This window comes from Schistocerca americana, chromosome 9 (assembly GCF_021461395.2).
Source record: "Schistocerca americana isolate TAMUIC-IGC-003095 chromosome 9, iqSchAmer2.1, whole genome shotgun sequence".
Lineage (NCBI taxonomy): Eukaryota > Metazoa > Arthropoda > Insecta > Orthoptera > Acrididae > Schistocerca > Schistocerca americana.
In genome coordinates, this window is record NC_060127.1 from 138868225 (window position 1) to 138891029 (window position 22805).

Genomic DNA, 22805 nt, shown 5'->3' on the forward strand with positions numbered 1-22805 from the left:
ACAAATACTATCTTAAGGGCCGGCCGGAGTGGCCGAGCGGTTAAAGGCGCTACAGTCTGGAACCGCACGACCGCTACGGTCGCAGGTTCGAATCCTGCCTCGGGCATGGATGCGTGTGATGTCCTTAGGTTAGTTAGGTTTAAGTAGTTCTAAGTTCTAGGGGACTTATGACCACAGCAGTTGAGTCCCATAGTGCTCAGAGCCATTTTGAACTATCTTAAGGGAATCGTCGGAAAGCCACTTCAAAAACATCCTCAACCATCAAAGTCCACCAACAGCCTTTGAACTAACTACAGATACAACAACGGCAAATCGCACCCCCACAAGGAAACAGGAAATACTTAGACAATAACAACAGCACAAAACGGAAAGGCCCCAGTACCAGACAGCATCTATATCGAACACCTAAAGGAATCGCTTCATTTCATGCAAGACTATTCACCGAATACATCCACTCTGGGAAAATACCAGAACAATGGAGGTCATCATTAATGAAGGTGATGTTCAAAGGGAAAGGAGACCCCTGAGATCCTGACTCATACCGAAGTATAGCACTCGAAAATACATCCTTCAAGATATTCATCATAATCTTAACAAACAGACCCACAAAAATGGACTCACAAATACCAGAGAATCTGTTCGGCTTCCGAAAAGTAATAAGCCCCCTACGTGTCGTAAGCTACCTAATAGAGCAAACACAAATATACTCTGACATCCAAGAAAGAAATACTTTATGGTCTTCATGGACTACCGCAAAGCCTTTAACGCCATAGACAGAGCGACACTAGTCCAGAAACTCAATCATCTGATAGAAGCCACACACACGTTGGCAATCACAATCTCAATCTTCAGATATAACAATATCCACGAACATAATCTAGGCAAACGGAGTTCTACAAGGAGATCCAATTAGCCCAACGCTATTCAACATCATGACCGCAGACATCACAGACATAATCAGAGACAGCTCAGCATCACTTATTCTCTATGCGGATTACATGGCAATTGGCTCAGAAAATGCACGAGAGCTCCAAGGGGTTCACAACAGGCTCACATCGAGGGCGGAAAGAAATGGCTTGCAAATAAACCACAGCAAAACCAAACAAATGACTTTTAGGAAAGGAAGAAAACACGCTCCCAGAAAGTACAATGACCCTGCACAATAAACCTTTAGAGGTAGTGCCAAAATTCAACTACCTTGGAGTCACCCTGAAAACCACCTTGTCATCCTTCAGTAATCATGTCAAAGCTGCCACTACCACATCCAACAACCACCAAAAAATATCACTGGATACAGCAGTGTTACTCTTCAAGTTTCCCCAATAGCTACCTATGGGATCAGCATTATACGGGAAAAACTCACCCTAAGCGACCTGATAACAAGAGAAAAAGTCAAAGCTGGCTACATGAAAAGGATTTTAGGCATAGGAAAGTCAGCACCATCAAGGCTAACATATGTATTAACCAAGGAAAACTACTTCAGTACTGGCTGCCAAATACCAAGCCCTACGAGAAGCACGTCAAACCTTACAGAGAAGTGCAGAGCCATCTGGCCTGACTTCTACTCCACAGACGTCATAATGACGGACGAATGGAAACAAGCAAACTACTAGCTACGACACGCAGTTACGCGTTACGCCAGGCATGGGTATCACCATGGACTCTAGCAAAGAAAGAGATTTTACTAGCCGAACGAAGACTGTGTTTGTGATTTGTTTAATAAACATTGTGAGAGACACTACGCTCGAAACTACAAAATCAGGAAAACCCCGATTATAAAACTGGCTCTGGAATAGCTATTACTTTGTAATTTGTAATTTCTCTTTGGACATTGTGCGCTTTTCAAAATGGTTCAAATGGCTCTGAGCACTGTGGGACTCATCATCTGAGGTCATCAGTCCCCTAGAACTCAGAACTACTTAAACCTAAGTAACCAAAAGACATCACACACATCCATGCCCGAGGCAGGATTCGAACCTGCGACAGTAGCGCTGTTCGAAAGTGGAATATTAGTGAGTTATTTTGAAGGTGGTTTGATGAACACTCTGCTAGGTACTTTAGTGTCTATTGCGGAATATCGATGTAGATGTAGTGCTACTAATGAATATTTGTGGCCATTTATGTATGAATTATTGAGAGTGATCTTCAGGAACAGATATATTCCGTCTTTGACATGTTGTCAAGATGTTTAGAGAGTTTTGTTACAGAATTTGAGGAAATTACGTCATGATGAACTCATACACATCTTATACAGTCGTGCAAACCTCCTCACTGGTATATTGTCGTGTTCCTCAACTGTTGTGTCACACTTATTACAGTTGTTATATATGTACAGCTGTTTTGTCTGAACAAGGGGGTACACTTGTTATCCTGTGGCAGGCTGTATGTCGGCCCAATGCTGCTGGTGATAGTGGCGCATCCAGACGATGTGCAGCACGTCCTGCTGACATCAAAGCTGGTAGACCGCGGCACCATCGTCACCAACCTCTTGCGGCCCTTCGCTGGCGTTGGGTTGATCAACATTGATGCTAGGCGGTGGAAGCTGCACCGCAAACTTATCAACCCCACGTTCCACTCCGAGGTGAGTTAATCAGCATAGGTAAGGTGCATCCGTTATCAGCAGCCGCTGGAAGACCTACGGTCTATTCAACAACCCTGCAGTCGGCTCTGAGGTGAACTAGTTGTTCGAGCTAGGCAGCTTTCGTTGTTTGTAAGGACTTGCAGGAATGGGCAAAATACGCAAGCAGGAAATGAAAAAGGAACCTCTTGTGACAATGGGTGCACGTCAAGTAACTTTTATTCACAACCTACAGACATTGTAGATTGTTTAAGATCGAAATCTTAAGATCATAGTTTAGAGGACTGATACTCTACGACTGTTGTTGTTGTTGTCTTCAGTCCTGAGACTGGTTTGATGCAGCTGTCCTTGCTACTCTATCCTGTGCAACCTTCTTCATCTCCCAGTACTTACTGCAACCTACATCTGCGTAGTTTATTCATCTCTTGGTCTCCCTCTACGATTTTTACCCTTCACGCTGCCCTCCAATGCTAAATTTGTGATGCCCTGATGCCTCAGAACATTTCCTACGAACCGATCCCTTCTTCTTGTCAAGTTGTGCCACAAACTCCTCCCCAGTTCTATTCAATACCTCCTCATTAGTTACGTGATCTACCCATCTAATCTTCAGCATTCTTCTGTAGCACCACATTTAAAAAGCTTCTATTCTCTTCTTGTCCAAATTATTTATCGTCCATGTTTCACTTCCATACAAATACTTTCAGAAACGACTTCCTGACACTTAAACCTATACTCGATGTTAACAAATTTCTCTTCTTCAGAAACGCTTTCCTTGCCATTGCCAGTCTACATTTTGTATCCTCTCTACTTCGACCATCATCAGTTATTTTGCTCCCCAAATAGCAAAACTCCTTTACTACTTTAAGTGTCTCATTTCCTAATCTAATTCCCTCAGCATCACCCGACTTAATTCGACTACATTCAATTATCCTCGTTTTGCTTTTGTTGATGTTCATCTTATCTCCTCCTTTCAAGACACTATCCATTCCGTTCAACTGCTCTTCCAAGTCCTTTGCTGTCTCTGATAAAATAGCGGCGAACCTCAACATTTTTATTTCTTCTCCATGGATTTTAATACCAACTCCGAATTTTTCTTTTGTTTCCTTTACTGGTTGCTCGATATACAGATTGAATAACATCGGGGACAGGCTACAACCCTGTCTCACTCCCTTCCCAACCGCTGCTTCCCTTTCATGCCCCTCGACTCTTATAACTGCCATCTGGTTGCCGTACAAATTGTAAATAATCTTTCGCTCCATTTATTTTACCCGTGGTCTAGGGGTAGCGTCTTTGATTCATAATCAAAACGTCTTCGGTCCCGGGTTCGATCCCCGCCACTGCCTAAATTTTGATAAAAAATCAGCATTGGCGGCCGAAGACTTCCGGCATAAGAAGTCACCATCATTCTGCCAACGGCCTTCTCAAAGAGGGCGGTGGAGCGGATAGAGGTTCAGGGCACTCTCTTGTCCTAGGGGTGGGAAATTGCCCCTAAAGGCGGAAAAATCAGCAATGATCAACGACATGAGGATGCAGAAGGCAATGGAAACCACTGCATTAAAGACACGTAACGTGTATCCACAGGACATGTGGCCTGTAATTGAAGAAGTGTCATGATGATCTCTCCATTGGCAAAAGATTCCGGAATAATCCCCCATTCGGATCTTCGGGAGGGGACTGCCGAGGGGGAGGTTACCATGAAAAAAATATTGAATAATCAACGAAAGGATAACGTTCTACGAGTCGGGGCGTGGAATGTCAGAAGCTTGAACGTGGTAGGGAAACTAGAATATCTGAAAAGGGAAATGCAAAGGCTCAATCTAGGGATAGTAGGGGTCAGTGAAGTGAATTGGAAGGAAGACAAGTATCGGGTAATAACAACAGCAGCAGAAATTGGTATAACAGGTGTAGGATTCGTTATGAATAGGAAGGTAGAGCAGAGGGTGTGTTACTTTGAACAGTTCAGTGACCGGGTTGTTCTAATCAGAATCGACAGCAGACCAACACCGACAACGATAGTTCAGGTATACATGCCGACGTCGCAAGCTGAAGATGAACAGATAGAGAAAGTGTATGAGGATATTGAAAGGGTAATGCAGTATGTAAAGGGGGACGAAAATCTAATAGTCATGGGCGACTGGAATGCAGTTGTAGGGGAAGGAGTAGAAGAAAAGGTTACAGGAGAATATGGGCTTGGGACGAGGAATGAAAGAGGAGAAAGACTAATTGAGTTCTGTAATAAGTTTCAGCTAGTAATAGCGAATACCCTGTTCAAGAATCACAAGAGGAGGAGATATACTTGGAAAAGGTCGGGAGATACGGGAAGATTTCAATTAGATTACATCATGGTCAGACAGAGATTCCGAAATCAGATACTGGATTGTAAGGCGTAGCCAGGAGCAGATATAGACTCAGATCACAATATAGTAGTGATGAAGAGTAGGCTGAAGTTCAAGACATTAGTCAGGAAGAATCAATACGCAAAGAAGTGGGATACGGAAGTACTAAGGAATGACGAGATACGTTTGAAGTTCTCTAACGCTATAGATACAGCAATAAGGAATACCGAAGTAGGCAGTACAGTTGAGGAGGAATTGACATCTCTAAAAAGGGCCATCACAGAAGTTGGGAAGGAAAACATAGGTACAAGGAAAGTAGCTGCGAAGAAACCATGGGTAACAGAAGAAATACTTCAGTTGACTGATGAAAGGAGGAAGTACAAACATGTTTCGGGAAAATCAGGAATACAGAAATACAAGTCGCTGAGGAATGAAGTAAATAGGAAGTGCAGGGAAGCTAAGACGAAATGGCTGCAGGAAAAATGTGAAGAAATCGAAAAAGATATGATTGTCGGAAGGACAGACTCAGCATACAGGAAAGTCAAACAACCTTTGGTGACATTAAAAGCAACGGTGGTAACATTAAGAGTGCAACTGGAATTCCACTGTTAAATGCAGAGAAGAGAGCAGATAGGTGGAAAGAATACATTGAAAGCCTCTTTGAGGGTGAAGATTTGTCTGATGTGATAGAAGAAGAAACAGGAGTCGATTTAGAAGAGATAGGGGATCCAGTATTAGAATCGGAATTTAAAAGAGCTTGGGAGGACTTACGGTCAAATAAGGCAGAAGGGATAGATAACATTCCATCAGAATTTCTAAAATCATTGGGGGAAGTGGCAACAAAACGACTATCCATGTTGGTGTGTAGAATATAAGAGTCTGGCGACATACCATCTGACTTTCGGAAAAGCATCATCCACACAATTCCGAAGACGGCAAGGGCTGACAAGTGCGAGCATTATCGCACAATCAGCTTAACAGCTCATGCCTCGAAGCTGCTTACAAGAATAATATACAGATGAATGGAAAAGAAAATTGAGAATGCGCTAGGTGACGAACAGTTTGGCTTTAGGAAAAGGAAAGGGACGAGAGAGGCAATTCTGCCGTTACGGGTAATAATGGAAGCAAGGCTACAGAAAAATCAAGACACTTTCATAGGATTTGTAGACCTGGAAAAAGCGTTCGACATAATAAAATGGTGCAAGCTGTTCGAGATTCTGAAAAAAGTATGGGTAAGTTATAGGGAGAGACGGGTCATATACAATATGTACAACAACCAAGAGGGAATAATAAGAGTGGACGATCAAGAACGAAGTGCTCGTATTAAGAAGGGTGTAAGACAAGGCTGTAGCCTTTCGTCCTTACTCTTCAATCTGTACATCGAGGAAGCAATGATGGAAATATAAGAAAGGTTCAGGAGTGGAATTAAAATACAAGATGAAAGGATATCAGTGATACGATTCGCTGATGACATTGCTATCCTGAGTGAAAGTGAAGAAGAATTAAATGATCTGCTTAACGGAATGAACAGTGTAATGAGTACACAGTATGGTTTGAGAGTAGATCGGAGAAAGATGAAGGTAATGAGAAGTAGTAGAAATGAGAACAGGGAGAAACATAACATCAGGATTGATGGTCACGAAGTCAATGAAGTTAAGGAATTCTGCTACCTAGGCAGTAAAATAACCAATGACGGACGGAGCAAGGAGGACATCAAAAGCAGACTCGCTATGGCAAAAAAGGCATTTCTGGCCAAGAGAAGTCTACTAATATCAAATACCGGCCTTAATTTGAGGAAGAAATTTCTGAGGATGTACGTCTGGAGTACAGCATTGTATGGTAGTGAAACATGGACTGTGGGAAAACCGGAACAGAAGAGAATCGAAGCATTTGAGATGTGGTGCTATAGACGAATGTTGAAAATTAGGTGGACTGATAAGGTAAGGAATGAGGAGGTTCTACGCAGAATCGGAGAGGAAAGGAATATGTGGAAAACACTGATAAGGAGAAGGGCAGGATGATAGGACATCTGCTAAGACATGAGGGAATGACTTCCATGGTACTAGAGCGAGCTGTAGAGGGCAAAAACTGTAGAGGAAGACAGAGATAGGAATACGTCAAGCAAATAATTGAGGACGTAGGTTGCAAGTGCTACTCCGAGATGAAGAGGTTAGCACAGGAAAGGAATTCGTGGCGGGCCGCATCAAACCAGTCAGTAGACTGATGACAAAAAAAAAAAAAAAAATTTACCCCTGCCATATCTAGAATTTGAAAGAGTATTTCAGTCAACACTGTCGAAAGCTTTCTCTAAGTCCAGAAATGCTAGAAACGTAGGTTTGCCTTTTATTAATCTTTCTTCTAAGATAAGTCGTAAGGTCAGTATTGCCTCACGTGTTCCAACATTTCTGCGGAATCCAAACTGATCTTCCCCGAGGTCGGCTTCTACCAGTTTTTCCATTCGTCTGTAAAGAATTCGCGTTAGTATTTTGCAGCTGTGACTTATTAAACTGATAGTTCGGTAATTTTCACATCCGTCAACACCAGCTTTCTTCGGGATTGGAATTATTATATTCTTCTTGAAGTCTGTGTGTATTTCACCGGTCTCATACATCTTGCTCACCAGATGGTAGAGGTTTGTCAGGACTGGCTCTCCCAAGGCCGTTAGTAGTTCCAGTGGAATGTTGTCTACTCCTGGGGCCTTGTTTCGACTCAGGTCTTTCAGTGCTCTGTCAAACTCTTCACGCAGTATCGTGTCTCCCATTTCATATTCGTCTACATCCTCTTCCAATTCCATAATCTTGTCCTCTAGTACATCACCCTTGTATAGACCCTCTATATACTCCTTCCACCTTTCAGCTTTCCCTTCTTTGCTTAAAACTGGGTTTCCATCTGAGCTCTTGATATTCATACAAGTGGCTCTCTTTTCTCCAAAGGTCTCTTAAATTTTCCTGTAGGCAGTATCTATCTTACCCCTAGTGAGATAAGCCTCTACATCCTTGCATTTGTGCTCTAGCCTATTCGACTACACTGTTCTTATCTTGTATACCATATCATATGCAGATTACGTAAGCTTGAAATCCCAAATAAACAAATTAAATTTTTTCTCCAAAAACATGGTCATTCTGGTCAAGATGAAAAATATTACGTTTGGGGCATAAGTTCGTAACGCTTTTGTTTTCCATTTTGGTGTTCCAATTTCTATGGGCTCACTTATCGATTGTCATTTTTTATTTGTAGTTCTGCGTTGCTATTTGAGTTTACGAGTTAATATTTTGTCCTGTGTGGACGCTTTAAAATGGGGTGCTGACAAGGGAACCTCCCCATCGCACCCCCCTCACATTTAGTTATAAGTTGGCACAGTGGATAGGCCTTGAGAAACTGAACACAGATCAATCGAGAAAACAGGAAGAAGTTGTGTGAAACTATGAAAAAAATAAGCAAAATATACAAACTGAGTAGTGCATCTGCAAGATAGGCAACATCAAGGGTAATCAGTGCTTAGGACCGCCGTGGTCTCGTGGTTAGCGTGAGCAGCTGCGGGACAAGTCTTTCCTGGAGTGAAAATTTTAATTTTTTATTTTCAAACAGTTATCAAAGTTTAGGCACTCACACAAAATCAACTTCGCACTCCAAAATTCCAGTAGATTTTCAGATTTGCTTGGACTTACGCAGGATTTGGTGGTCTACACACGGAAAAATTTGAAAACGTTAAAAACATGTTTTGCCAAAATACAGGGAAAACTGTGCGACTGTGAAACTGTAGCATTCATTTGTTGCAGTTTATATGACAAACTCTTATGTTTTCATCACTTTTTTGGGAGTGATTATCACATCCACAAGAAAACCTAAATCGGCCAAGGTAGAAGAATCTTTTTACCCATTCGCCAAATGTGCAAGTTAGGTGGGTCGACAACATATTCCTTTCACGTGACGCACATGCCGTCAGCCGTGTCGTATAGAATATATCAGACGTGTTTTCCTGTGGGGGAATCGGTTGACCTATGACGTTGCGATCAAATGTTTTCGGTTCCCATTGGAGAGGCACGTCCGTTCGTCTAGTAATCGCGCAGTTTTGCGATGCGATCGCAAAACACAGACACTAAACTTATTACAGTGCACAGAGACGTCAATGAACGAACGGACAGATCATTACTTTGCGAAAATAAAGAAAGTAAAATTTTCACTCCAGGAGAGACTTGAACCAAGGACCTCTCGTTCAGCAGCTGGTCACGCTAACCACAAGACCACGGCGCTCCTGATCGCATACTGTCCTTGTTGTGGCTTATCTTATTGATGGACTATTCAGTTTGTATATTTTCCCTATATCTTTCATAGTTCCACACAACGTCTTCCTGTTTTCTTGATTGATCTGTGTTCAGTTTTTCAAGACCTATCCACTGCGCCAACTTATAACTAAATCTGAGAGGGGTGCGATGGGGATGTTCCCTTGTGAGTAGAGATGTAGGAACATTTTCGACAAATTCTTTTTGTATCATTTCAGTAGAAGGGTGACAGTTGGGGAGGCAACCAGAAACATTTTCAGGGTTTATGGGGAAAATGCCATTGAACAGAGCATGAAAAAATAATGGTTTTTTCGTTTTTAAGAAGGATCTTTTTGACGTTAGTGACTCTCCACATTTAGAAAGATCTTCGGGGTTTGATGAAGATCGTTTAAACCCATTAATCCACAATGATCCATGTCAGTGTACTGCAGAGCTTGCAAAAGTCATGAACTTTGATCATTCCACCATCGGGCGATATTTGCATGCAATGGCTAAAAACTGCGTGTATGATTACTGCGTGCTCTTAGACTGATGTAACGGTAATGGTTTCAACGTCGTCCGCCAACAGATAGTGTAGTGGCGCAGCTGCCAGAGCGCTATCCGTGTCTACCCATTAATATGGAATGCTCACAGCGGGAACGCTCAGTGTGTTGCACTGAGACGCGCTCGTGCTTCCACAGCCAACTACGCGAGCATGAAAGGTGTCAAATTGTGGTCTTCCGAGTGGCTGGATGCTCAGATTGTGCAGCGATTTTGGTATCAGTGGTTACGTGAAAATACTCATACCACATACGATGTTCTAGACGTCCACGCAGCACAGAAATCCGCCAGGACCACAGTATTGTAAGAGCCGAAGTAACATATCGTAAAGCTATCACAGTACAGGTAAGAGGGCTTGTGAGCCCAGACATCTCAATATCAACCATTGAAAATTGGTTATTAGCAGTGAGACTGCAGGCACGCTCACCTCTAGCCTGTCTTTCTCTCACGCCACAGCACGGAAGTGCACGGCTCGACTCGTGGAGTCAGAGAATCGCATTCGAGACGGAATGACTCGCTGTGGTCTTCAGCGATGAAAACAGATTCTGTCTGCGTGCAGTGTACACCTGGTGAGCGCTGTCTCGTGGAAGGCATACGTCCAATACACAGTGGTTCCGATGCAGGCCTTAAGATCTGCGGCGTGATAAGCCACTACTCTCGTTCACCTTTGATGTTTCTGGAGAGGATGCTAACCAATGGTCGGTATGTGCAGAATGTTGTGAACCTGTTCTTTTGCTGTTTTTGCAACACGAAGGTGATGTATTGTTCCAACAGGATAATGTGCCCCCACATACTGCCCATGAACCTGAATTTGCTCTGTAAGATGTGCAGAAACTCCGCTGGAGAACAATATCCTCCAATGAAGCGTGGGCGGGATATGAGGGGACGGGAAGTGACTTGTGTGACTGGTCAAGTAACAACTGATAAAGAGCTACGTGAGCTGGTCAAGCAGGCGTGAAGAAACGTATCCTAGCATAGTAATAGCCATCGGCACTGTCGACTGGATACCAGCACTGGGGCCTGTGGCTGCTACTTCACACACTAATATCATGTTTCAGCAAAGCTCAATACATGGCGCCTCAGAACTGCCTGTGCTATTTATCTGTAATTGTAATCATTTCATATACTCTACATGCACCGTTGTAACAATAAATCGTGGGTGAATTGGAAACCTCTAAAATCTGTGCTAATTTATTTTTTCTGGAAGAGTATATTAGAAACTATAAAGGGCCCAAGATAGAACCCTGTGGTACACAATTTCTAATTCCTTGCCGTTCAGCGTGGGTGCTATGGTATAGAAAAACCAGCGAGAGACTAATTTCTAGCATGCAAATGGGATAAATTCGAAGTCGTGGCAGCTATAATTGAAGATTAAGCATGTTTAAAATGTGCTGCTGGGTTACAGCTTCTGGAGGGATTCCTGGAGGCTTTCCACGACGGTGGTCTCTTCGTGAGCGAGCGGCTCGCCAGGGCCAGAGGCGCAGCTACCGACGTTCACCCTCCAGTGTTCTTGGCAACCATCCACAACTTCTGCAGCACCATCATTGGCATGAACCATGACCTCATACCAGACGGCATGGCAGGGGAGGAGCTGTCTGCCGCAGTGAACGATGGCTTGACCACTGTGCAGGTAAGATCGAACAAAGCAATGAGTTTACCGACTCACATTCCAAGAACGGCACTGTCTGTTGTCGCAGCTATTTATGTAGCCCTTGAACCACCTTACGATTTGTATCGCAGGAAACACAGTCCATTGTCCCACACGGCGAGTGTTGTTGGACACATAGATATCTTCACGAGTCCCTAGCGAAGGTTTTTTTCCCTTTACAAATAAAACTATCTTTAAAGCGGAATTTTATGCACTCGCAATATAGGGCGATTTCTTCCACAGTGCAGAAATTCAAGAGACTGATAGATGAAAGAACACGAAACAAGAAAGATCTAATGAACGTAGCTCCGGAAATGCATGATTTCCATGCTGGAGATAATTTATTCAGTCATAAATTGTTTCAGACACTGTGATCTACTTGGCGCTGGACCATCCAGACACAGTTAGAGTATGGACGGTTCCCTCCTACAGGGTGGAGCGGTTAATAATACGTGATGCCCTAGCGCAATCTCCATCCATAGTCATTGCTAATGTTGTGTCCGATTCACTTGTCGTGCTGACTCATCTCGCAGCGGATGTGATGAAGCGTTGTACATAATTGTTACGATTCGAATCGAGAGCTATCTGGCATGGCGTGTGCTTACATAAAGGCAAATGACAATGGGCGGCCAGCAGCAAGGTTGCATCAGAAAATCTACCCCCACCGACAACAACCACAGCATTCAATGTTTGCAACAGTGTTTCGCCATTTGTCTGAGACAGGGTCGTTTCAGGAAGCAGGAAATCATGAAGGACGTACCCGAAATGTTCGGACATCGCACTTTCAGAAAAATGTGATTAACACTGTGGAAGGCGACTGCTGTGTCAGTACCAGGCAGTTGGGCTGCCAGTACAGGGTAAGCCAGACGACCGTGTGGAACATTCTCCATAACAATTGTTACTACCGTTGTCACTTACATCGTGTGCAGGACTTACTAGCGACGGACTTTCCACATTGGGAGCAGTTTTGTCGCTGGTTTCTTCACCAGGCAACCACGATTCCGCGATTTGTGTCATCCATCCTATTCACAGATGAGGCGACCTTTACACAGAGTTGTATCTTCAACTTTCATTATAGTCATCTGTGGGATAGTATGCAGAACCCCCGTGGTAGGGTGACAGCGAACCATGAGCATGGGTGCAGCCGGAATGTGTGGGTCGGAATAACTGGGAATAACTGGTGACCATGTTTTGGGACCAGCCTTACTTCCACGTCACCTAACAGGTTGGAACTATCGGCGTTTCTTGCCGGTGACTTTGTCTTCCCTGCTGAAAGAAGTTCCATTCGTGGTTCCCAGTGTTGTGTGGTACTCCAGCCGACTTCTCCGTTGTGCAAAGGGAACGGGTATTCATCGATTTCGTAGCGCATAGAATAGAAACCTCTATACGGTGCAGAAATGCTACACTTGCCATTACTTAGGGTACCGAGTTAAGCGATGTGGACGAGACGCAGCAGTCTGCTACAAATGCGCCAATCCAGGACACATTCAAACCCATTGTACTGATGAGGCAGTTGGTTGCTACCATGAATGTACAGAAACCGTACTGATATCCCTTGCTATACCCTCAGGACAAGGCAGATAGTTTAATATGTGGAAAGGGGCCAAAATGAGTGGCTGTCAATTGAACTCGAACGTACTACTTCATTCATTTGACATACGACAGGAAAGAAAACATTAAAAACAGAGAAAGCCAAAACATTAATTTTAGAACTTATTACCCGGCTAAATGCGCCATTCCATCTCACGCCTCCAGGGCAAAACAACTTTAATTTGAAACCGGCTGAAGGCCAATCGCTTAAAATTCAAATTGTTGTTTTTGAGTCTGAAGAGGCAGGAGGCCCCATTTTAAAATATTTATCTAAATTAAGCTGAAGGCCAAAACAACTTTAATTTAAAGTCGGCTAGAAGCCATACATAAACAAACAACAAGGACAAGTAAGAAAAGGCAGCACAACAAACGGCGCTCAGAAGTTCCCGAGGGTCGGCCTGGAATTCAAACACTAACGCTTGCTTAGGTGAGGCAAGCAGTCAGCCAAATAATTCTTAATCCGACGGCAACCCAACTGACAGTCAACGGACCAAGCGACAGGATAACTTCCGGTCCATCTGACCAGCACACAACAGGGAGTTCAGTGGAACAACGTAGAAGGTATCGGCGCCCACAACGAATTAAACATTCAGCTGTCAAACTAGACGCCGTGCTGGACAGCCACAACACGATGAGGAATATACATTGCCCGAATTTACGTCAACGCCCAGAGCGGGTAACCGGAACGTTAACGGCAACAAGGCAGAAGATTTCGTTGGTGCACTTGAATTCAAAAGTAATCAAGTTAAGATGAACTCCACAGGAGGGCGGCTAGAATTTCGCCAACTTGAAAACACACGTTGTTACTCGCGGGAATGTCCCAAAAGCCCATAGCGAAATTCAAACGACACAATGTGAACAGTTGGGGCTGGCTGGTAGATTAAATAAAGACTCAACTTTCGTGTCCGGGACTGGTGAGCCACGGACCTCGTAGCAATAGGGACAGCCCCTCACACTCTGACCGCGCGTGGACGCCGAAAGCGGCCCCGGCCAGACACGCGCCACGAAGACTTCATCGCTGTCCACGCCAACCGACGAACTGCCCGCACACGGCACAGCCGGAAAATATAAGCCGAGGTCAACGATAGTAAAAGGGTGCGAATATCGATACACGCTGCTGCTGCCACTTTCGGAGAGAGCGATAACCGTGGGAGACTAATCACAGAATAGCAACCAAGATTTAATGTAAGCTGAGCTACGTGAACTTGGCTAAGGTGAACCCGATACAGCCTACCTGAACAGTGATCCTTGACCAACAGATTTACCAGGCCTAAAATACGCACGATCGTGCAAGGCCCCAGAAAACGAAGAGTAAATTTACTAAGATTCCTGCCACGCACCTGCCTCTCCGGGAAATTGCGGACATAGACTTGATCCCGTGGCCTCCCCTTAAAGGTTTATCGATTACGATTATAACGTTCAGCTTGTTTATTATGGGCTCTGAGTATATTACGTCTGGCCCGGTTCCAGTTTTCGTTGATAACTTGAGGACTAATATCCGCTGCAATAAGAGCTTGAATTCCCCGCAAGTCCGAAAAAGAGGAATTAAAAGGGTAGGAAAGGATCAAGGAGGTGGGCGTAGCTCGCTGGCTGTATTAAAGGCAAAACTAAGCCGAAGAAGACTGGAGTTCCATTTCTGATGATAAATAATCAACGTGGACTTAGGATTTCGGTTAACTCTCTCCGCAAAGAACCCCTGAGGACAATACAGGGTGGTCGTGATATGCTTGACACTGTTCTGAAAACAGAAGGCCTTGGAAGGAGCCGAAAGAAAAGCAGGAGCATTATCGCTAACAAGCTGCTTAGGTGGGCCAAAAACACTGAAAACATTAGTTAAAGGAGACATAGCGCTAGCTGCGGTAACGTTACGGCTCGGGAGGAGCCAAGTAAATCTGGAGAACGCATCGATAATAACTAGTACATATCGATGACCCTTCTTAGTACGAGGTAAAGTTCCTAAATAATCAATGTAGAGCTTGTGTATAGGACAGAACTCTCGTTCTTCACTCAACAAACCCTGTTGAAGAGATTTCTTGGGCTTGGCAACATTACACAAGCGACATTGGGATATCGTCTCTCTCACATCCCGGTCCATGGAAGGCCAAGTTAAATGCTCCTTGATTTCTTGGAGAGTCTTATAAGAACCTGAGTGGCCACCCACCAACGAATCATGAAGATAACGAAAAACCGCGCGCACCGAAGCTACAGGCAAACATATCTTGCACTGCCTAGCCCCGCCCACCCTCTTATAGAGAATACCACTCTTATCAACACACTCATCCGACAGGTCTTCGGCCAACACACGTTGCTTAATCGGGGCCCAAACAGGGTCCTGATCCTGATGCTGAGCAACATTCTCAAACAAGAGGGGAATTTCACCCAACACCATAAATTAAAACTGTCTCCCTCTACCTGCTGGTTTCCCTTACTAGGTGTTGTTTCGGCGATCATACGGCTGAGGACATCCGCAAGGATACTTTCAGAGTCTCTCACATGTTTAACTTCAAACTGAAATGCCGAAATGCGTCCCTCCCACCTGACAATAAGGCCAGTTTTACGTGGCCTAGCCAACACCCAGCTCAAAGCCTGATTGTCGAACTGGAAAACCCGTTGTTCAAGGTAGCAGCGGTATTTCGTTAATGCAAATAAAACTGCCTAAGCCTCGCACTCGTAGACAAAGTAGTTAAGTTCGGCATCAGTTAACCAACGAGACGCGTAGGATAATAGCTCTGTCTGCCCCTCAAACTTCTGGAGGAGAACAGTTGAAATACCAGCATTAGAAGAGTCAGTTTGAACAACAAACCTTTTATTATAATCGAGCACTCCAGGAACCGGAGGACTGGCTATTGCTGCCTTAATGTGCTCAAAGCCAGCCTCCTCGGCGGGTCCCCATTCAAAACGCGCGCCTTTCCGGCGTAACTGATTTAAGGGTGACACCAAATGAGCAAAATTGGGAACTAAACGCCTACAGTAGTTCGCCATGCCTATGAATTTAGCAATTCCCCGCTTATCAGTAGGCGGAGCAAAGCCAGTAGGGCTATAGTTCGCTCTTGGTCAATGCAAATATTCTGATCCGACACTATCTGGCCTAAGGATGATACCTGCTGGTTGGCTAGCGTCATCTTACTAGGCTTCACGGTGAGCCCGGCTCCCTGTACTCTCAAAAGAACTTGCTGAACATGCTCCAAACGGTCCTGAAACGAACGGCTATAGATAACTGAGTCATTCAAATACTTATACACACAAACTAACTTCAAGTCACCAAGGATATTATCCAGCAGACGAGTAAGCACAGCCGCACCAGTCGCTAGCCCAAAAGGAACTCTAAACTCAAACAAGTTCCAATCAGTACATGTTTACATTCTTCAGCCGACTGAATCCGATAATAGGCCCGATTCACATCAAGGACCGTAAACCGATTAGCGCCGGCAAACAAAGTAAGAGAATTATGCAGATCAGGTAGGGGTACCGATTCAAGGACAACCTTAGCGTTGAAACGGCGGTAGTCAACCACAGGTCTGAAATCGCGCCATTGATCTTCAGGTATAAGAAATATTGGGGAAGCACAAACAGAGGTAGAAGGCCTAACCACTCCTTGTTGGAGCATCTGAGATATCTTAGCCTTGAGTATCTTCTCTTTAGGGGGTGAGAGGTGGTATGGGGACTGCCTGACCGGATTATTGTCGGACAGACGGATGTGATAATCAAGAACGTTAGTACCACACAAGTTATCACTCAGGAGCTGGGGAAAACTGTGCAACAAACCGCGTAACTGAGAAGCCTGATGGGGCAATAGATGGGCAGATCAAACTTGTTAGCTGGGCCTCAACGGCGAACGCGCCGACAGTTCGATGCACAATAGGTTTAGCGCATCCGCAAAGGCCAAACTTCTAGTCAGGGGCGAACATAAAGGAAAAGGTGCGCCCAGAATAATCCAAGACCAACCTGGTTTTATTAATGAAATAACACCCAAAAATTAGATCAACCGGCAATTTCTTAACCAAGGCTAAAGACATAGACCAGGAAAAATCGCCAACCGATATACTCCCCGGGACCCAACCATGCAGAGGCAACAGTTGGCCATTGGCCACCCGACATCTCTGCAACGCCGAAGGGACAGACCGAAGTTTCATAAGAAGCCCAAATTCCAAAAACCACTCGAAGCCCAATAATGGGAAGGAACTACCAGAATCCAAAAGAGCACAGATCGGCTCGCCACCTACCCGAGAACAAACGTAGGGCAAGAGCGGTGATGAGGGAGCGACTACACGAGTATGCCAAGGTCTGAATGCTCGATCCCGAGTTCGCGGCCCAGCCCGGCGTCATCTATTGGCTCTGGGTGCACGAGGCTGAATACAAGAGCGCACCAACTGAGCCGTACTGTCGCACCTGAAAAAACACCAGGGTTCCCTTCTGATAGCTTCAGCGGATGTAGATACTCCGGAATCAGCGCCGACGACCTACGTTAACCTCGTGACGTACATTGTTCTCAAGTGTTAATGCTGATGCTGCTACGACCACGTCACGGAGCTCTTACCAAGTTGAAGGCTGCTTACGGTAGACAAAATGCGACTTATCCGCCGCGAGCATTCGCCTACGAACGATAGAGACCAACTCTTGTTCAGGCAAATCAATTAACAAGGCCAAAGAGGCTGTGTGAACTCTATCGACATATTGATACTACTGCTCCTCACCCCGCTGTACTTCCAAAATGTAACGACACTCAAACTGTTTACCCTTCCGCCATGGCTCGCGAGAGGAAGATCTGCAACTCACCTCTAGCTAACGGGTACAACAACGACTAAATTACATGGTGCGGAATGCGAAAGGCAGCCGCGTGTTGTTGTAAGCGAACTAGTAACCATAATAATTTTTCCACCTGATCAAGTCGCTCCACAACCAATTCAGTAATATCTCGGAAGAAATAGGCCTGAGGATTAGGCAACTTGGCAAATACGACGTCTAACTTGACAGAGGATGTAACAGTACCACCAAGAGGCTGGCCCTCACCCTCTCCCTGACAGCGCAAGTCCCGACCTTCAACCCTCCTCCCATCCAACTCCAAACACGTAAGCTTAAACTGTAATGCGCTCATCAAAGCTCCCAACTCACAATTTTCTGTGATGATCTTCCAAAGTTAACGTGCCTAAATCCGCTATCTGATTAGTTAAATGCATTAACTGTACCCGCAACCTATCCGGCTGACTGTACTAGGTTGGGTTCCCCCCAAAACACAAACAATGTGCTCAAGGCCTCTAACAGCCTCAAACAGAAGTTCAATTGCCGCTCCTGTCTCACCCACCACCGCCGACGTGACGTCAACCGGATGAAGAACGGCAGTGCAGGACACTTGCTTGACACTAATGTGCAGACTAACTGCAACAACAGCAAGAACATTAATTTCCCCCTCTTCTGTCGTTACTAGTTTCCTCCTGTTATGTCGTCTAGGTGTTATACTACCTCCTCCTCGTAACTGGTTTAAGAGGTTGATAAATAACTGCCGAGATGGTTGACTATTGGAATATCTTGCTACATACACCGTACAACAACAAACTGCGTTCTTCCTACACTCTCCATACATCTTGAACATGTCGGTTTTTTCTGCATTGGTAGATCCCAGCGTCCACTCACGACCTACTGCCTGGACTGTCATACACTAACTGACCAGCGAGTAACAGTGTACTCAAAGAACTCACAAGCACAATGTACGCATACATGACATCGTACCTAGCAACTACGCAGATTGAATGGCGCAAACAGGTGAAAACTTCTCAGAATACAGTGCACGCAGAGATGATAAATGTGATGGGATAGAGATATATCCAACATACCAATGACGGTAGTGTCGTGTACTCAAGAAATATTGGCGGAGCTGTCATTTGTACTCTGGTGATTTATGTGAAAAGGTCTCCGACGTGATTACGGCCGCAAGATGGGAACTAAGAGACTTTGAACGTGGAATGGTAGTTGGAGCTAGATGCATGGAACATTCCATTTCAGAAATCGTTAGGGAATTCAATATTCCGAGATCAGCAGTATCAAGAGTGTAATGAGATTGTCAGATTTCAGTAATTACCCCTCGCCCTAGACAACGCACTGCCTGATCGGCGGAGTTTGCGTAAAGTTGTCAGTGCTAACAGACACGCAAGACTGCGTGGAATAACCGCAGGAATGAATGCGAAACGTACGACGAACGGAACTTTAGAACAGTGCGGCGAAATTTAGCTCCTCTCCCAGTCTCGTGAGCATATTGGTTGATCCTAGACGACTGGAAAAGCGTGACCTACTCAGATGAGTCCCGATTTCGGTTAGCAAGAGCTGATGGTAGGGTACGAGAGTGGCCGAGACCCCACGAACCATGGGCCCAAATTGTCAACAAGGCACTGTGCAAGCTGATGAAGGTTCCATTGTAGTGTGGGCTATGTTTACATGAAATGGACTGAGTTCTCTTGTCTAACTGAAGCGATTACTGACTAGAAATATCTATGTTCTGCTACTTGGAGACCATTTGCAGCCATTCGTGAACGTCACGTTCCCAAACAGCGATGGAATTTGTATGGACGACAGTGCGCCATACCACTGGGTCACAATAGTTCGAGATTGGCCTGAAGAACATTATGGACCGTTGAACTGAATGGTTTGACAACCCGCACCACCCAGCATGAACCCCATTGATCATTTATGGGACACAATCGAGAGGTCAGTTCGTTCATGAAATCCTGCACTGGTAACTCTTGTGCAGTTATGGACAGCTACAGTGTTTTATAAGCTGTCTCCTTTGGAGATGAACCACATCTTCCCAAAATTCTACCCATGAACCGAAGACGACTATCAGCCTTCCCCACAACTGCCATTAGATGCTTGTCCCACTTCATGTTACTCTGCAATGTTACGCCCAAATATTTACTCGACGTGACTGAGTCAAACGCTACACTACTAATGGAGTATTCAAACATTACGGGATTCTTTTTCCTATTCATCTGCATTAATTTACATTTATCTATATTTAGAGCTAGCTGGCATTCTGAAGAAGTCATCTTGTATCCTCCTACAGTCACTCAACGACGACACCTTCCCGTACACCACAGCATCATCAGCAAACAGTCGCAAAAGTGCAAACAGCTTCTACTTCAAAAATAGATTGAAAAAAGTAGGATTTGGCAAATGGAACTTTTTCCCCCTGGCCAATATCTACACTCCTGGAAATGGAAAAAAGAACACATTGACACCGGTGTGTCAGACCCACCATACTTGCTCCGGACACTGCGAGAGGGCTGTACAAGCAATGATCACACGCACGGCACAGCGGACACACCAGGAACCGCGGTGTTGGCCGTCGAATGGCGCTAGCTGCGCAGCATTTGTGCACCGCCGCCGTCAGTGTCAGCCAGTTTGCCGTGGCATACGGAGCTCCATCGCAGTCTTTAACACTGGTAGCACGCCGCGACAGCGTGGACGTGAACCGTATGTGCAGTTGACGGACTTTGAGCGAGGGCGTATAGTGGGCATGCGGGAGGCCGGGTGGACGTACCGCCGAATTGCTCAACACGTGGGGCGTGAGGTCTCCACAGTACATCGATGTTGTCGCCAGTGGTCGGCGGAAGGTGCACGTGCCCGTCGACCTGGGACCGGACTGCAGCGACGCACGGATGCACGCCAAGACCGTAGGATCCTACGCAGTGCCGTAGGGGACCGCACCGCCACTTCCCAGCAAATTAGGGACACTGTTGCTCCTGGGGTATCGGCGAGGACCATTCGCAACCGTCTCCATGAAGCTGGGCTACGGACCCGCACACCGTTAGGCCGTCTTCCGCTCACGCCCCAACATCGTGCAGCCCGCCTCCAGTGATGTCGCGACAGGCGTGAATGGAGGGACGAATGGAGACGTGTCGTCTTCAGCGATGAGAGTCGCTTCTGCCTTGGTGCCAATGATGGTCGTATGCGTGTTTGGCGCCGTGCAGGTGAGCGCCACAATCAGGACTGCATACGACCGAGGCACACAGGGCCAACACCCGGCATCATGGTGTGGGGAGCGATCTCCTACACTGGCCGTACACCACTGGTGATCGTCGAGGGGACACTGAATGGTGCACGGTACATCCAAACCGTCATCGAACCCATCGTTCTACCATTCCTAGACCGGTAAGGGAACTTGCTGTTCCAACAGGACAGTGCACCTCCGCATGTATCCCGTGCCACCCAACGTGTTCTAGAAGGTGTAAGTCAACTACCCTGGCCAGCAAGATCTCCGGATCTGTCCCCCATTGAGCACGTTTGGGACTGGATGAAGCGTCGTCTCACGCGGTCTGCACGTCCAGCACGAACGCTGGTCCAACTGAGGCGCCAGGTGGAAATGGCATGGCAAGCCGTTACACAGGACTACATCCAGCATCTCTACGATCGTCTCCATGGGAGAATAGCAGCCTGCATTGCTGCGAAAGGTGGATATACACTGTACTAGTGCCGACATTGTGCATGCTCTGTTGCCTGTGTCTATGTGCCTGTGGTTCTGTCAGTGTGATCATGTGATGTATCTGACCCCAGGAATGTGTCAATAAAGTTTCCCCTTCCTGGGACAATGAATTCACGGTGTTCTTATTTCAATTTCCAGGAGTGTACATGATGGAAACTATAAAGTGCATGCAACGAAACGCACTTCTAGGAACACACGAGTTTCGATAAAATTTAAATTTCAAAATTTTGAAAAAAAAATTTATTTCCGAAAACCAAACTTCCTATACATCAAACGAATATTCTGCACAGAATATTTCTGCAAAGAACTTCAAACGATTCTTTGAGTCACTGCCACGTCGAGTTTCTGCACTACGTTAGCCAGATAGAATATTAAGAGGATCCCAACGCCTTTTGTCACCTCATTGTGTAATCTCACCGGACAAAATGTTGGTTACTGCTAGAGATATCAATACAGCCATATTTTAATTCCATTTAATCCCGCGTCTGAACTTGATGACCGCCTGGATTCGGTTAGGAGGAGACTCCACAAGTTGGTGCAGGCACGTCACATCCAGGTCAAGCCACACGATGAGGATTTCATGGGGTAATTCCTCCAAATTGCGGAGATGCTGATGTTTCGTCAACAACAGATTCTCTATGGATTTCTGCTTTGTTGATTTTGCAGACTGCTTGAGATGTAGTAGGGTTAGGGAGTGACCAGGAAACGAGTCGCATGTTCTTGCAACCCAGTGGACTTTGCTGTAGTCGTTTTTAAGGTGCTTGTGTGAGCAATGTTCGTTGCATGCGCTTCCAGTCCCAATGTTCTCTCACCGGTAGGTTGGGATGGACCCTGATTCACTGCCTCGAGCAATACTTGTCGGGTCTGGAAGGGCTTTTGATTCACGAGCCGCGAAACGCGTCTCCGACACACTTCACCTTTCTGTTTCGTGGCCACGTGTGTTACACCACTGTTTGCAAACTCGTTCAACAGTCCGCCGCGAAATACCAACAAATTCAGCAACTTCAGAGGCAGTCTCAACGAACCTCGGTGCACGAATGGTAAAACGTCATTTTTTCGGTTGAATCCAGGTTCTCTTTACAGCATCATGATGGTCACATCCGTGTTTGGCGACATCGCGGTCAACGCACATCGGAAGCGTGTATTCGCCATCGCCATACTGGCGTATAAACCGGCGTGATGTTATGGGGTGCCATTGGTTACACGTCTCTGTCACCTGTTGTTCGCCTTGACGGCACTTTGAACACTGGACGTTACATTTCAGATGTGTTACGACCCGTGGCTGTACCCATCATTCTATCCCTGTGAAACCCTACATTTCAGCAGAATAATGCACGACCGCATATTGCAGGTCCTG

The 22805-nt window shown here is 45.5% G+C and overlaps 1 protein-coding gene across 1 annotated transcript in view; it reads left to right on the plus strand.

The window, feature by feature from the left end:
- Window positions 1-22805, plus strand: part of LOC124550744 (cytochrome P450 4C1-like) — a 140788-nt gene that overhangs the window by 25153 nt on the left and 92830 nt on the right. Inside the window, exons 2-3 of the mRNA XM_047125467.1 lie at window positions 2380-2581; window positions 11143-11367. Coding sequence (XP_046981423.1) covers window positions 2380-2581; window positions 11143-11367 — 427 coding nt within the window. The remainder of the gene's footprint in view (window positions 1-2379; window positions 2582-11142; window positions 11368-22805) is intronic.